Below are 17,521 nucleotides of genomic sequence, written 5' to 3' on the forward strand. Positions count from 1 at the left end.
ATCCTTCACGTTACAGTTTGTATTTATAATGTCCTATCCCAGTCCTCACGTTACAGTTTGTATTTATAATGTCCTATCCCAGTCCTTCATGTTACAGTTTGTATTTATAATGTCCTATCTCAATCCTTCATGTTACAGTTTGTATTTATAATGTCTTATCCCAATCCTTCACGTTACAGTTTGTATTTAAAATGTCCTATCCCAGTCCTATATCTTAACACCATTGTTTTGTATCGTGTGAAAATATAGTGGTTTTCTGTACTCCAACCTGTAATTAGATGAGTTCAAACTCCAATGTGGATATATAGAGTCAAGAGGTCAATTAATTCAACCATCTCCTTTTGTTACTCCTGCCATACCAACAAGCATTATGTCTGTTTCCTGTCAGTGATATTTTTAGGTACATTTGTAGTCAAATAAAGGCCCCTTCCCCTAAAGAAAGTTTGCTGTATTTTACAAATTTTATGTAAATATTTTCCCAAATAATGAAGAACTCTCTAAAATATAAATATCTCAAGAAAAATACAACACAAATTTTTCCCAACTGAAAAGATTTTTTTACATTAGCTGTTCTCTGTTATATTGACTCCTATATAGGGACTTGCATGAGGAAATAGAACTCTGTGATTTTTGGGAAGGAATCGTTGTCACCTCTTGAAAATGGAGAACAGGTTATTTGATGGAGGGGGACCAGAGTGTGACACCCTGATTAGTGTTAGACTCAATATAGTTCTCGACTAGAGAGAACTTCTCTCTTTAGCTCTATATGTTGATCGTCAGACTAGTAATCCAGAAGTCCAAGCATGATTCCTAGCAGAGGCAGTAAATAAAGAAATCCTACTTTCTGTTACATATAGCTAATCCCAGAACTAGCCTGATAATGACCAAGTCTTCATTAGAGATAGATTTATCTTGGTAGATTCTGATATTTTTGTGTACAGATTCTCATAATTTATATTGAATAATACAAATGCATAGAACATCAGGTAAAGCCTGTTTGAAGCATTCTTTAGTATGATAACTTGTGATTGGCAATGTGTATGATTACTGGTATGTTGTTTTAGTGCTATGATTTACAGTTAATGCATGAGTTTTATCTGTGAACCATTGATTTTATCCTTTGCATGTGTACCTTTTTTGTTTTGCAGAAAAATAGCCCGGAATGACCTCATGTCTTTTAAATCTTTTGTTAAATGGAATTTATTGGGTAAGATACTTTAGATTTCATGATACACTCGAACACTTACGTGTAGTTATGTTGGTGAGCTTCTGTTTCTTGGTTTTTTTCCAGTATTAATGATATTGTCCTCCTTAGTCTTAGAGCGTATTCCGTTTAGAGCAATGTTGTACCATATTTTAACGGGATCGCTAAATGGAACAAAACATGACAAACCAATCAGGTTCCTGTATGCATTATACGAAATGGCAAATATCAATATGATTTCTCAAGCCTTGTTTTCATTTTAGATCAAATACTTCAGTTCAGTCTCAAATTCTGCAAAACAATTATGATTCCTAGACTTTCTGACTTTCTGTAAAATGTAAAAAGAAAAGAAAACAGCTAGGATAATGTACAACATTTCATCCATTTTTGTCACAATTTTATAAAAAAAAGTACTAGAAAATTTTTCTAACTTGGAATCTTCGGAACCCTCAAATTACGAGGTCATGCCAGACAAACTGGTTCATTCCAGCAGAATGTTGTAGGTGTAGAAGAATGTCAGCTTTATACAGGAATAACCAGAAACTTCTGTTAAATAGAAAATGCTGTAAATCTCACTTCACTTTATTCTCATTGCCTTTTGTGTTGTCCTATATCAAAGATGTTCATTTCTCATTATTATAATCATAGCATTGCTTTAAAAATTGCTGACACTACTCTAACAGTACTGTCATCATTAATACATGAATGGCAAATTCATGTGACTTCCAAAAGGTGATATCAATTATTTCCGTATAAATATATATATATGTTTTGTGTGTGTCACTGTATGTTCTATTCTATATAAATTCTATTGAAATAATAATAATTATTAAAAAAATGATTGGTTGTTTCAGTATCAATTTTGGAGCCATGTCATGCAATATGTCAATCTTTCGGGTCAAGGTCAATGGAAAGTTTACAAAAAAATAACAATGTTGAAGTGAACATTTTCATTACGTTGTATTTGTGTCTTGATGAAACCTTATAGTTCATTTATGCCAATGAAAGCAATGAAAACAATTTTAATTTTGAAATAATTTGCAGGATTTTCATACCATTTAAATGATACAATGTATTGTCTGCCACTTTGCTTCTTGAAAATCATGTGCTTGCATGTTAATTATTTACATGTATTGTTAAATAAAAGCTAGTGCATGTACATTTAATTAGTTGTAGCCACATGGAATTTCAACGATTTAAATTGTTATTTCCAATGAAAAATGAAAGTGTAGATATGTAGTTTATAAAATTGGTTATGGTCCTTTGATATGGGGAGTATTCATTTCTTGTTCTTTCAATTGTTTCAGGCCTGTGGCATTCTGCCATATTTTTCTTCGGAGTGTACTTTTTGTTCTGGAACGATGTCTCCATATTCAATGATGGAAAGGTATGAAGAGATTAAGGCTGTATTTACACATTGCTTACTGTACTCCCTAGTAGATAAATGCTCATACAGAATTTGATATATAGATTGTTGTTTGTGAGTGTACAGGTCTTCCAGGGAAAACTGTGATGTGTTCACACAAGACTGATATAGTCATGATAAAATAATCATTATATACAGCCTCTGAAAGTACACTTAACATGTACTCAGTATAGTTTGTTATTTACGTGGGTTAATATTTTTGCCATTTTTTGTAAAAACGAACAAATTAAATTTTATTAATTTTAAATTTTTACAATCTGGCCTTCTGGGATATGATAATATTAATATTTAACCAAATTTCTGCATATTTTGTAGATCAAATTTTCATGATCATAGCAGTGTGCTGCAAATGCGCAAAAATATGTAAATCACACAAAAACTATCCAGCTCTACAGTGACCTGTAAAGACAGAGTAATGGTTTATGCTATATTGCTTGATGCAGTGGTTGTTGTGCCTGTTGTAAGATGTTTTACACTGACCTGCTCTCAATAGTCATTGGGAACTGTATGTATATCAAGATGTCAGTCTATGCTGCCATTTTGACTCTTATTACAAGAAACCTCTTTAGGGTCTTATAATTGATGCTTCATTGAGAATACATGTACTACTATTACAAGAAGACACAACACGATCGCAAATATACTGCAGCCTCCCAAAAGATATGGACATTCACAATAGGAGATTTCAGAAAAGATGGCGATGACGTCACACAAAGGTACATCCGGGCGCTCAAAGGTACAACTCCGTATATCTACACATAAACATAGAGGGAAAACAGCCGCTTGCGATGTTTGTTTACATTTTATTGTAATAAATAGTACGACAATCCGAGAACTATTGCATTATTCTAATTATAAAAAGGGTAAATAAAAATATTTAACAATAATATTTAGATATAAACATCTGGTATTTATATATTTTACTCCGTTTATACTCCATTTTCTACTGCCACGAGAAAAAAACATGGTCGCCATTAGACCTACGTATAAACATTGACAGAAGTTACAAAATTGACAGAAACTACAAATTAAATTCCAAGTTTCCCCAAATATTATACTGATATTTTAATAAGCAATTACTGTTTTCTAAGTCTTACTTGGTAAAACACCTTACGATGTTTGATTATGACCAAATTAAAATTTGCCTTCGTAGATACCCCAAGCGCACTGCAGCCATTACGTACAGTCAGAAATATATATGTATATATGTTTCTGGTACATGTTATTATTTAAGGATTAACTTGAATAGATTTTTTTATGTTATGGAGATATAACACAAAAATCTGATTGTACTCTAAATAAATCGCGAAGCGGTTTATGATGAGAGTACACTCAGATTTTTTTGTTATATCTCCATAACATAAAAAATCTATTCAAATTAATCCTTATAATTCAATTTACTAAAGATAATCTCTTCAACATTTAAAATTCATTTTGGGACTCTTTTGTCTCTGAAATCATCACGCGGTCATCTCAGCCAATCAGAAGCAACGTTATAATCGGCGACGCCATTTTTTAGGTCATCTGACCCGAAGGGTCAGGATGACCTATAGTCATCATGTTTCGTCCGTCGTCGTGCGCCGTCCGCCGTGCGCCGTCCGCCGTGCGTTAACTTTTCACATTTTGAACTTCTTCTCAAGTTTGACCAGTGGGATTGAGCTGAAACTTACCTGAAATGATCCTGAGATGGTCCCGACAAAGTGTTGTTATTTTTCGGGTCGATCCGAAATCCAAGATGGCCGCCACAGCCGCCATCTTGAAAACACATTTTGAACTTCTTCTCAAGTTCTACCAGTGCGATTTGGCTGAAACTTGCATGAAATGATCCTGACATGGTCCCGACAAAGTGTTGTTATTTTTCGGGTCGATCCGAAATCCAAGATGGCCGCCACAGGCGCCATCTTGAAAACACATTTTGAACTTCTTCTCAAGTTCTACCGGTGCGATTTGGCTGAAACTTGCATGAAATGATCCTGACATGGTCCTGACAAAGTATTGTTATCTTTCGGGTTGATCCGAAATCCAAGATGGCCGCCACAGCCGCCATCTTGAAAACACATTTTGAACTTCTTCTCAAGTTCTACCGGTGCGATTTGGCTGAAACTTGCATGAAATGATCCTGACATGGTCCCGACAAAGTGTTGTTATTTTTCGGGTCGATCCGAAATCCAAGATGGCCGCCACAGACGCCATCTTGAAAACACATTTTGAACTTCTTCTCAAGTTCTACCGGTGCGATTTGGCTGAAACTTGCATGAAATGATCCTGACATGGTCCCGACAAAGTGTTGTTATTTTTCGGGTCGATCCGAAATCCAAGATGGCCGCCACAGCCGCCATCTTGAAAACACATTTTAAACTTCTTCTCAAGTTCTACCGGTGCGATTTGGCTGAAACTTGCATGAAATGATCCTGACATGGTCCCGACAAAGTGTTGTTATTTTTCGGGTCGATCCGAAATCCAAGATGGCCGCCACAGGCGCCATCTTGAAAACACATTTTGAACTTCTCAAGTTCTACCAGTGCGATTTGGCTGAAACTTGCATGAAATGATCCTGACATGGTCCCGACAAAGTGTTGTTATTTTTCGGGTCGATCTGAAATCCAAGATGGCAGCCACAGGCGCCATCTTGAAAACACATTTTGAACTTCTTCTCAAGTTCTACCGGTGCAATTTCGCTGAAACTTGCATGAAATGATCCTGACATGGTCCAGACAAAGTGTTGTTATTTTTCGGGTCAATCCGAAATCCAAGATGGCCGTCACAGCCGCCATCTTGAAAACACTTTTTGAACTTATTCTCAAGTTCCGAAGGGATTTGGCTGAAACTTGCATGAAATGATCCTGACATGGTCCAGACAAAGTATTGTTACATCTCTGGTTGATCCCAAATCGAAGATGACTACCATGACACTATGTCTAATTAATTTCCTATATTTAAAGGCCCTTGGGCCTCTTGTTTGAAATAAAATTTGTTGAAAGAAATTGAAAATGATCCTGACATGATCCTGACAAAGTGACACCATATATAATTAATTTTACTATTGTCAAGGTAGTCAGGTGACCGTTAAGGCCCTTTGGGCCTCTTGTTTATTTATGGGCTGATAAAGTAAATTTTTAAGCCAATGAAAATGCTCGTAACAAGCAAAATTGAATTATTTAAAAGTAATATCACCTCAATTTGGGACTTCATATATATATATTTTACAAGTACTTATTGAGATATGTGTTGGTAATTACGTATAAATATGATTAATTTCCCAACTATCGGCTGTTGCCCGAGGTGATCTACCAGCGAAGCCATGCACGAGCGGCCGTGGTCTAGCCAGGTGGTTCACATTTCGTTATATTTACATATATATTAAATAGTGTTATGAACAGATTTTTCGTGTATAACAGAAATATGATACATTGAAATCAATTATCTATTCATAACTTTTTCACAACATGGATTTCTACGTGTGAACAAAAAGCGGGTACGTGTGACGTATCGATTGTGTATCAGGGATGTACGTATCTGTTATTGTTTTTATTAGTCGCCATACTGTGTTTGTACCTTTGAGGACCCGGATGTAAACTTTCTGTGACGTCACGCCATCTTTTCTGAAATCACCTATACATTGTATACAAGGGAGTCCGTCCTTTAAGTACGCATAGACCAGCTGTTGATAGGATGATAACAAACAGCAACCAGCCAATCATAGCTATGTGTTTATGTTAGTCTATTGTGAGTCTTTTACTTACTAGCTAGTGTGCTAAATTTTACCTACGAACCAATCAGTAATATGATGTTCTCATATATATTAGCATAGGGCAAACAGAGAGTACATGTAAATATTAATTACCGTATTCGACCCATTAAACACCCAAATCCCTATAAGTACCCCTCCCCCTTCTGAGCCTAAAGGCATAAATAAAGACCAAAACTGTATAGATTTGCAAAATTGTGTCTTATTAAGCACCTTTTCTTTCTTTTTTTCAATTTTTTAAACGTACTGAGCCGGAGCGTTTATTGGGTCGAATATAGTATATTGTATATAATTATTTAACTTGAACATTTCACACTAGTGACCCTTCAATCTCTATTCAGAATAAATAGACAATATTGTTGTATCCGCAGTCTGCTGGTATCATGGCGTTTGGGACAATACTATATACAACAGTTGTAGCTGGTGTCAACTTCAAGGTGAGTTTTTAGATATTAAATCATTCACCCCTATAGACACATTTGGGCTCTTCTTCAAGAACTAGTCTTCAGAGCAGTCCATTACAGGGATGAAAGCATCCTCGATACTCCAGGGGTTATTTTTACAGTCGTTATATCCATCCCTGGACTAGGTCCATCAGTTACTTGACAAAAGTAAACGATTGTATTCTGTTGTTCAATTCTAATTTTTAAAAAATTCCGACATATGTACATGTAGTTATTATAAGGAGATGTTTTATGTTTCTACTTTCAGTTGGTAATAATGACCTACACGTGGAGTTTACCCATCTTCCTCGCTTACCTCATAGCCATTGTAGGGAATCTAGCAATGACTCTGTTTTACTCTGGTATCAGGCTGCCGTAAGTATAATCTAGCAATGACTCTGTTTTACTCTGGTATCAGGCTGCCGTAAGTATAATCTAGCAATGACACTGTTTTACTCTGGTATCAGACTGCCGTAAGTATAATCTAGCAATGACACTGTTTTACTCTGGTATCAGGTTGCCGTAAGTATAATCTAGCAATGACACTGTTTTACTCTGGTATCAGGCTGCCGTAAGTATAATCTAGCAATGACACTGTTTTACTCTGGTATCAGGCTGCTGTAAGTATAATCTAGCAATGACACTATTTTACTCTGGTATCAGACTGCCATAAGTATAATCTAGCAATGACACTGTTTTACTCTGGTATCAGACTGCCGTAAGTATAATCTAGCAATGACACTGTTTTACTCTGGTATCAGGCTGCCGTAAGTATAATCTAGCAATGACACTGTTTTACTTTGGTATCAGACTGCCTTAAGTATAATCTAGCAATGACTCTGTTTTACTCTGGTATCAGGTTACCGTAATATAATCTAGCAATGACACTGTTTTACTCTGGTATCAGGCTGCCGTAAGTATAATCTAGCAATGACACTGTTTTACTCTGGTATCAGACTGCCGTAAGTATAATCTAGCAATGACACTGTTTTACTCTGGTATCAGACTGCCGTAAGTATAATCTAGCAATGACACTGTTTTACTCTGGTATCAGGCTGCCGTAAGTATAATCTAGCAATGACACTGTTTTACTCTGGTATCAGGCTGCCGTAAGTATAATCTAGCAATGACACTGTTTTACTCTGGTATCAGGCTGCCGTAAGTATAATCTAGCAATGACACTGTTTTACTCTGGTATCAGGCTGCTGTAAGTATAATCTAGCAATGACTCTGTTTTACTCTGGTATCAGACTGCTGTAAGTATAATCTAGCAATGACACTGTTTTACTCTGGTATCAGGTTGCCGTAAGTATAATCTAGCAATGACACTGTTTTACTCTGGTATCAGACTGCCGTAAGTATAATCTAGCAATGACACTGTTTTACTCTGGTATCAGGCTGCCGTAAGTATAATCTAGCAATGACACTGTTTTACTCTGGTATCAGGCTGCTGTAAGTATAATCTAGCAATGACACTGTTTTACTCTGGTATCAGACTGCCGTAAGTATAATCTAGCAATGACACTGTTTTACTCTGGTATCAGACTGCCGTAAGTATAATCTAGCAATGACACTGTTTTACTCTGGTATCAGGCTGCTGTAAGTATAATCTAGCAATGACACTGTTTTACTCTGGTATCAGACTGCCGTAAGTATAATCTAGCAATGACACTGTTTTACTCTGGTATCAGGCTGCCGTAAGTATAATCTAGCAATGACACTGTTTTACTCTGGTATCAGGCTGCCGTAAGTATAATCTAGCAATGACACTGTTTTACTCTGGTATCAGACTGCCGTAAGTATAATCTAGCAATGACACTGTTTTACTCTGGTATCAGGCTGCTGTAAGTATAATAATCTAGCAATGACACTGTTTTACTCTGGTATCAGGCTGCTGTAAGTATAATCTAGCAATGACACTGTTTTACTCTGGTATCAGGCTGCTGTAAGTATAATCTTGCAATGACACTGTTTTACTCTGGTATCAGGCTGCTGTAAGTATAATCTAGCAATGACACTGTTTTACTCTGGTATCAGACTGCTGTAAGTATAATCTAGCAATGACACTGTTTTACTCTGGTATCAGACTGCCGTAAGTATAATCTAGCAATGACACTGTTTTACTCTGGTATCAGGCTGCCGTAAGTATAATCTAGCAATGACACTGTTTTACTCTGGTATCAGGCTGCCGTAAGTACATCCGTTGGCCTTTTGTCTGTTTAAATACATTATCGTTATTCTAACATAATTATTTCTAAAGCATGGGATAACTGCAATCACAACAATTTTAACGTGGATGTCTTTAGAAATTATTCAGTTACTTTCGATCGGTTTCATACTTTTGGGCTTTTTCTTTTATTTGTTGTTTTAAACATTATTCTAACATATTTTGATGCATAAATGTATTTATTTTAACACATCTTTATGTTCAGTAACATTACTTTTAATTAATTAATTTTAAAGATGCTCCACCTCCAACAGAGTATTAATAATACTCATTATTAGAACAATAATTGGTGTTTAATCGTTTATATGTCTAATTAAAACAAAACAAAAATAATAAAATAATTTATTTTGCTTTTGGTGCATGCGCAATCAGTACTTTATTCTATATAGAACATAGTGCCATAGAATTTTTTCGGGATGCAATTAATTATTTTTGATATTTTTATTGTGAAATAAAAGAAGAAGCTCAAACTTTTGCATGTAGGTAAGGTATAAAGAAAGTAACTTATGCAACTCAAGAAAAATAATTATTTGTCTGCCTTGTTTTTGATAGAGAAAAAATACCCTTTGTCAGCGGTGGTGCATCTTATTCTTTAAATTAACACATTTCTCTTGCTATCATACTGATTATTTTAAAATGGTGATATACAACACATCTTTTTTTTAATTTCTCTTTCTTGATAGTTAAAATATTTAAAATTTAATTTGACAGCGCGATACTGGACCTCCAGAACTATTATTTTGTGTTTTACGAGACCATGTCCAGTGCTGTGTCTTGGCTGGCAATGGTCGTGTTGGTGGTGCTGGCTCTTCTTCCTGATCTCATCTTAAGGGTTGTCGCTGACGTCAGCAAGTCCTTAGAGGATGCCAACATTAGGGTAAATCTTGTTATACTTTATCTCTTTATGAATGATAAATCTTGTTTAAATCATTATTTTCAGATTCATCTAATATGTAAAATTTGTCATAGATTGTGAGGATATGATTTTTATTAACATTATATTTTTTCTTCTATTTATTATCCCAAAACTCACAGACTTAATATGTACATGTACTCACATTACAATTTCACTTGTGTAAGAAAAATCTGATTTTTAAAATATTTACAAAACCAATTACTGGATATGATACAAAACAAGAAAAAAGACAAACATAAAAAAGATGATTTTATGAATAGTTAGGGGGGAAAAAGAATATTTCTCCAATATGAAGATGATTGTATGAATAAATGAATAAAAGATTATTAAAATTATATGCAGAAAATTTTAGTCAACAGTTAATGAGAAAAATAAAATTCAAAGCAAAAAAGTAATGTAAAGATTATTATAAAAATAAAAAGGTCAACTTTACCTGAACTGCACTCGTAAGAATCCTGAATCTAAATATGTGCAATAGAATTATCTCCATTTGATTTTGTGTATAACTTAACTGGTCTGGCCCCGATTTCTCGAAACAAACTTAAGTCAAAAACTGACTTAAGTCATAAATTTTAATATAAGTTACATAACGAGAAAAACTTAAGTCTTGACTTAAGTCAGCACTTTTGTTTCGAGAAATCGGGGCCAGAACGAAAAAAGAAATACACAAAATTATTTACCAAGACCATATTTATAAAGGACACATCCATAGACAATACCAAGTTATTTATTTCATGTCCAGTGATACTCTTTCTTTGTAAACTTACGTTTTCTTTTCAGGTATTGAGAATGTTTTCTAAAACCTGATATTTCTACCTAATATATATATTTTTTGTTGAAGTTATTTTATGATACATGCTTATTTATTTAGTTTTTTTCATGGATTTTATGACTTTTTAACTCAGAATGCTTTCTCATCTGAATAACTATAAATGGAATTAAACTATAATCATAAACAAGGACACTCCTTTATATACAAATGTATATACCCACTGGCATGTACTCACATTTACACTCTTAACTCCTACTTTTCTCTTATTTGTGATTTTATTTCTTGGTTGTTAGTGATCTATATGACAGTCTTGGTTCAGTAAGACTGTCCTCTGTTTGACATTTTAGAGATCTGTAGTTATGATAATGTTCACTGAGACAACACTATACTTTTGACCTACTGGCTGCATCACTAGTGGTCGCTGTCTGGAATATATTATCTTAGCTTTAAATCTTATTAGAATAATTGGTAATAATAATGCATTATACTGAAGATAACATTTACCACTACAATTTATCTACGTTGACCAATTACATTAAAAAAAATTTCCGCAACAGATATGCATTTCATTTGTAATTTGGTTAATATCTATAATTTTGTTATTATATAAATTCAGTTTTATGGCTTTTAAAATCACTAAAATTCATTTATTTTACTTTGGCAAATAAGATGTATCCATAAGGCTTTAATTGTTATTTATGTAGCACTCTTCAAATTGGATGTTACAAGTTTAAGCTACACATATTTGATGAAAATGAATAACTAATATTTATATTCATATTAATTATTTGCAGAAACTGTATGTTGACAATACATTTATATTTAATTTAACAAATGCAGATATCCATACATTGATTGTTTTCAAAGGACTAGGTATGGTAAGGGTTTATTGTGGCCCCCAAATCCGCTAATTTTCAAAGTCTGTTATTTTAAGATGTGAATCTTGCATTTCAAATATTAACTACATACCTGACATATTTGATAGTGCTATTAGGTAATATAGCAGTTCTAGTTGCCATGGCAACCATATTTATTATGCATAAATTATGCAAAATGTGAAAAATTCATCAAAATTGGCATTTTTTATGCAGTTTTTCATCTAGTTAACATAGAGCGCATTCTAGAACAAACTTTATATTTCTAAAAATGTTGTATTCTTTGTGTCTGCTAATTCCTTTAAAACATAAAGTTTGTTCTAGGTTGTGCTCTATTGCTTTTAAAAGTTTATTTTATGCATAATTTATGCAAATTTGCCATGGTAATATAGCAAAATCATACTTTCTGTCAACTAAAATATCATTAAGTTTTTATCAGGGGCGTATTCAATATTTCAAACACAGCTTAATTTCCAAATACTTTATTTGAAATTTGGTAGATTTAGGGGCCAAAAAGAGCCATTACCATATCTAGTCCTTTGCTCGTTTCATTTTGCATACTTAGTTACAAACACTGTACATTGTATCTACTGCATTTCTATAACTCTCTGTCACATTAATCAGGGAATTAATCATCACTTGTTGAGTATCACTTAACATTTTCCCATCATTCACAGACAGATACACCATTATAGGATATATGTTCACTTTGAGATTTCCTCTAGTATATGACAAATGTATAGCTTTTGCTAATGTATTTAGCATTGGAAGTTTGCTTGGGCTACTTTTACATATACAAGTATAATATCTGCCTGGTAGAATGATGGGGAAATGAGAACTATCCTCTACTTAGTGGATGTGATGGAAACATATTCAATCTTTAATATGAAGTAATGGACATGTGCTCTTTTCTGCCTTGTCCTTTATTTAATTGGTTTAAATCATCATTTATCCTTTTAATACATACTTATTCATGAGGAGAAATGGTCGTACATTTCTCAATTTCTATCAGTAATAAGGTTATCTTTCTTGATATTGTTTTCATTTTTATTCCCAAGTATTTAATTTTGTGGAAATGAACTGCAAATATAGCTTAATCTAATCCCCTGTAATTAACAGCAACTATACTGAATAAAAGCTTTAAATCGTTTATGTCCGATCAATTATTAGGCCAGAAAACTAAAAATTTTACCCATGTTGTCAGCGATTTCTCTGGCTCATTCTTGACAATATCTAGCTAGAATAGTTTTCTCCTCATGTTGAATATTTCTCCATTATATCCTCTAAGTAGACAATGATTCTTTTAGCAATACAAAATGGATAGGATTGCACTGTCTACTGTTCACAGTGACTTACTAACACTTGGTAATCATTGTAACCTTGTCACGATGTTCTGTTTAATTTTTCACGGTAGCTTTCCCTGTTGCCCTGTGTACAAGATACAAGAATTTGGCCCGCGCGTGATTATCAGGACAGTCCATTTGCTTAATTCCTCGGGACATCATCTGTATCACACAAAATTACATTTTTACCAATAATGGAAGTCAGGAATTTGTGGTACCAACAATATAAACTTCAACGGAAAATTAATATTTGAAGGCATTCAAATGGAAAACTTTTATGTGTAGATTTATGCTACGTCATACTATGTAATATTAACCGGTGTTTTGATATATTTTAATTTTGTTACTTCAATATAAAATGAATTTTTTAGAACAATTCATGCTATTCACTTTTAAAATGATAACGTACTATAGCATTGTGCCAATTTGGTATTTTCTGAAAATGAATATGAACTGTGCCAATTTTGTATTTTCTGAAAATGATTACGAACTGTGCCAATTTTGTATTTTCTGAAAATGATTACGAACTGTGCCAATTTTGTATTTCTCTAATGTGACTTTTTTATTATGCTGAATAGTCTAGTATTACTCGGAGAAAATTGAATTTTGAATCGAACTCTTGAATGTAAGAACTGTTATACTGAATAGAAAGGGGTGTCTGGTTATATTAAACACACACTTTCTGTGAAAATACAACGACAAAAATGATATCGTACTGGAAATTGGTTAAAACCATATACAAAACTGGCAGTGAAATCAGTGAATATTAAGCAATTCATGGTCTGAGAAAGGCAGGAGGATTTGATATTCAGAAGAACATTTGGTCCAAAGGATAGAAGGAACATAGATACAGCTTTTTCAATGTGATTTGTTAACTTGGAGCAAAGGATTGTCGATCGGGCAGCACAACAGCAGCTTCTAATGTTCTATCTGTAAGCATAACTATTCTCTACTTTCCTGTCTACAAACAATTAACACTGGGCACTGATGCTGGTAAAACGTCATAATGGACGCCTATAAAGATATATAGCTTTTATTATTAAACAGAAAATGTTACTAAAATTTGAAGCCATTACATCAGATATGAAACATGCTGCACAGTGTTAATTCATAAACATATTTATATACAGTGGTACCCCTTTGTGTATTTTATAGTGGAACCCACACAAAAGTGAAATGCCGTCTTTATAGAGAATTTTACATATTTAGCTAACCATGCATGCTCTAGTCTGGCTTTGCACACATTGTCATGTTTCTTGTCACTAGTTTTTGATGCATCATATGTTTTTGATGAAATGAAAGTATTGTATACACTTGGCACCTACCAAACACAGTCAGATTCAAGTGTGCATGAATGAACTAAACCCCCAGAACAGCATATTGCATGTGGGAACTGGTAACACCCTAACATGCAACCAAATACAAAATATATCCTATTATCAATATTTCAGTACTATATTTTGATTATGCACTCTTTTAAAACCTTTTTTTTTGTTTTAATGCATTTTGATTTTGGTGATATTCTTTATTTTGATTATGCACTCTTTTAAAACCTTTTTTTTTGTATTAATGCATTTTGATTCTGGTGATATATCATTAAGCAATTATAAGATTGTATACTTACTCTCATGCAAACCAAGAACAGTTACCACGTAATCATTATAATCAATGGAAAGCAAATGTACTAACTTTTTCACCCCTGAAATTTCATAATGGACTGTTCTAATCTTTGATTTAGATGAGCCTAAATGTATCTTCAGGGGTGAATTATTATGTATTAATAATTTGAATAGATTTTCAATGTTGAGAAAAAAATCTGAGTGTACTCTAAATAAACGGAGGAGCAGTTTGTGATGAGAATACGTAGAGATGTTTTTGTTATATGTCCTAATTGAATTCAATGATAGTATTTAGGAACGGTTACTGTACTTCTCAGCTATATCAAACCAGTACAAATAGTCATATGATGATTGTTTTCAAATTATCTTCGACAGTTTAATATGTTTCATTATTTTTCAGAATTAATAATTATACATTAAAAATTCTTTTTGAATACTTATACAGTGTATGTTATTGATGGGAACCATGTTGGTATAAGACGTTTTCGATCAGACTTAATGACAAGCAACCTTTAGTGTAAAACTTTGAAAATTACAATAACAAAAGTTATTACTACTGTAATTAGAAATTTATGTGAATTTCAGTCAAGTTTACCCGAAGATATTACACTGCAAATGTATGGATGTATTGATACATGTATTTGTGCAGTAAAAGTATTGGCAATCCAAAGTTCATATTGACATTACCCAGATCAACTCCCTATCCTATCCTATGATTAAGTATATGTGACTTGTTTCTTGTGCAAATTGACTTCATATGCATTGATAAGAGATTCGTATACCATTGTTATTTATAATGTTATGCTTATATAAACTTACTGGTGCACAGGATCATTGATCATGGTGCATGTTGAGTAGTTGTATTTCTGGTTAGTATGAACACAACTCGCTGGAGGATGCATGTAGCCGACATCCAGCCACAGTACAAGTTATAATGGTTGTAGTATGACTTTTCCGTCATTAAATATACTATTTGTTTTTCAGTTGTTGAATGTCATTTCGTGATATTACTGTAAAGTCGGATATTTTTGCGGATTAATTTTTTCGCACTTTGATCTGTAACAAGAAATTTAAATTTTAGCGGTTTTAAATTCTTCGCGATCTGACTTCAAAGGTATATATATGATTCGGTAATTTCTTAATTTTTCGCGAATCAAATATCCGCGACCATAACAATGTTCTCAGAAATAGCGCAAATATCATCCCGCGAAACTAACCGGCTATATAGTAACTGTAAATATGGATACGAGTTTGTAACATTATTGACTAAAAGAACTTTATAAACAGAAGAATGCATGCATCATGTCGAATTATTAAGCTGCAACAAACTTAAGTTATGGTCTAGCAATTACTAGATTGCAACTAGTAACATAATTATTTTCTAGAGCAATGATTGGCTATATCATCGATTTCAAATCTTCAATTTCTTTTATGTTGTGTAACACATCACGATTTGATAAGGCAACAGTACTACATGTATTCTTATAATGCTTGTATTTCGTTTTTTTAAGTAACACAATTTGATAGTTGGAATTAACTTTACAAATAGATTATTAATATTAATGTCTAAATCGGATTATGTAATCAATTCACAAGAGTGTACAACGCAAGCCAACATGTATTACAAAATGTAAATTATCTTATTTTATTTCACCGTAATATAAGTATATAACCAATGCTTATGCGCCTACAATGATAATGAGATGTCTTTGTGAATACCCTATAAGATGACGGTGCCTTTGTTTGTATTATAGGGACCTACACTGGACAAATTGACAATATCGGTCACCAAACGTTCTGGGAAGTTAACACTTTCCCAGATCGATATCCTGGGTGACCAAGACGATGCTGTGTAGGTACCATTGTCGTCATTAGTGTGTCTCTCACTCTACTGTCATGTAATTCACGTGCTTCTTGCTGTCGTTATATTTGGTCTTTCTATCTAATCAGGACTGTGTGATAAGACGTATTGTGTCATTTAGAGCATTTGTTACAAGTCAACTAGATAAAAGCCAGTCAAGCCCGGTACCGCCCAGGGAATACAAATTGACCACCAGGGCTTTTAATTGTTACAATTACATATATATTTTACCTCTGGATTGTTTCGAGGCCTGTGTTGGCTGTAATAAATGCCCAGTTTATTCTATGTTTATTATTTAAAGAACGGAAACCCTTTCACTTAAAATTCTCCGTAAAAAACATTACAGAAGGAAAGAAAGTTTTTCAACTAACGATTATTCCTTAAATGGATGTAATGCTTTCTAATGGAGATTATTTTTCTTACACCAAGGACGTTGGTGTAACTAATTCTTCTCCCGTGAAGTAGAAGGTAACCGACCGTAATTGATAACGAAATAAAAAAAAACATGTCAATCTATGGATACAACTTCATTCTTTTATATGAACATGTACCAATATGAGAAAGTCTTTTTCGATACTTTTCGTGCTCACTTTGACACAATATGTTTTCATGGAGAGAAACGTGTGTATGCATGCTAAACATTTACTCGACTTCCATTCTTTAACTTTCATTCTCTGTGGCTTCATTGTGTTTGCTGTAATCTGGTGTAATGCTAACATTGATTTTCCTCATAATATGTTCATACATTTATCATAATTAGGTTTTAGTGAATGAAACGTATTAATGCTTAAGACAGTGTAGAATTATTGTATATTATACGTAAGCCGTGGTGTAATGCGATAATAGCTATAGATTTGTATGTGAAGATAATACATTATGTAGCTATAGATTTGTATATAAAGATAATAGCTATAAATTTTCTACGTAAACCTATGCTGTATATAAAAATACCTCAAAAAGAAAGTGTATATCGTAATAGAAATTCTATGTCCAGAAATGGGCATTATTGTGGCTGCAACGCTCAGATTAAATGTCCAGGTTATTTTTTTTTGGGGGGGGATATAATAGTTTCAGGGTGTGCTGTTCC

General features: G+C 33.5%; 1 protein-coding gene and 1 pseudogene across 9 annotated transcripts in view; one reads left to right on the top strand and one right to left on the bottom strand.

Moving 5' to 3' along the window:
- LOC138308258 (uncharacterized) overlaps window positions 1-17,521 on the bottom strand; it is a 465,904-nt pseudogene that overhangs the window by 60,910 nt on the left and 387,473 nt on the right.
- LOC138307326 (phospholipid-transporting ATPase IF-like) overlaps window positions 1-17,521 on the top strand; it is a 59,200-nt gene that overhangs the window by 34,671 nt on the left and 7,008 nt on the right. For 4 of the 9 annotated variants that reach the window (XM_069248010.1, XM_069248007.1, XM_069248008.1 and 1 more), the window contains 6 exons: window positions 1,149-1,207; window positions 2,512-2,591; window positions 6,750-6,815; window positions 7,090-7,196; window positions 9,760-9,925; window positions 16,328-16,425. In XM_069248010.1, coding sequence (XP_069104111.1) covers window positions 1,149-1,207; window positions 2,512-2,591; window positions 6,750-6,815; window positions 7,090-7,196; window positions 9,760-9,925; window positions 16,328-16,425 — 576 coding nt within the window. Of the gene's footprint in view, window positions 1-1,148; window positions 1,208-2,511; window positions 2,592-6,749; window positions 6,816-7,089; window positions 7,197-9,759; window positions 9,926-13,025; window positions 15,010-16,327; window positions 16,426-17,521 lie in introns of those variants that run through there. The other 5 variants (XR_011205966.1, XR_011205967.1, XR_011205968.1 and 2 more) reach the window with 4 other exon arrangements.

Source organism: Argopecten irradians, chromosome 14 (genome assembly GCF_041381155.1).
Source record: "Argopecten irradians isolate NY chromosome 14, Ai_NY, whole genome shotgun sequence".
NCBI classification, from domain to species: Eukaryota; Metazoa; Mollusca; class Bivalvia; order Pectinida; family Pectinidae; genus Argopecten; species Argopecten irradians.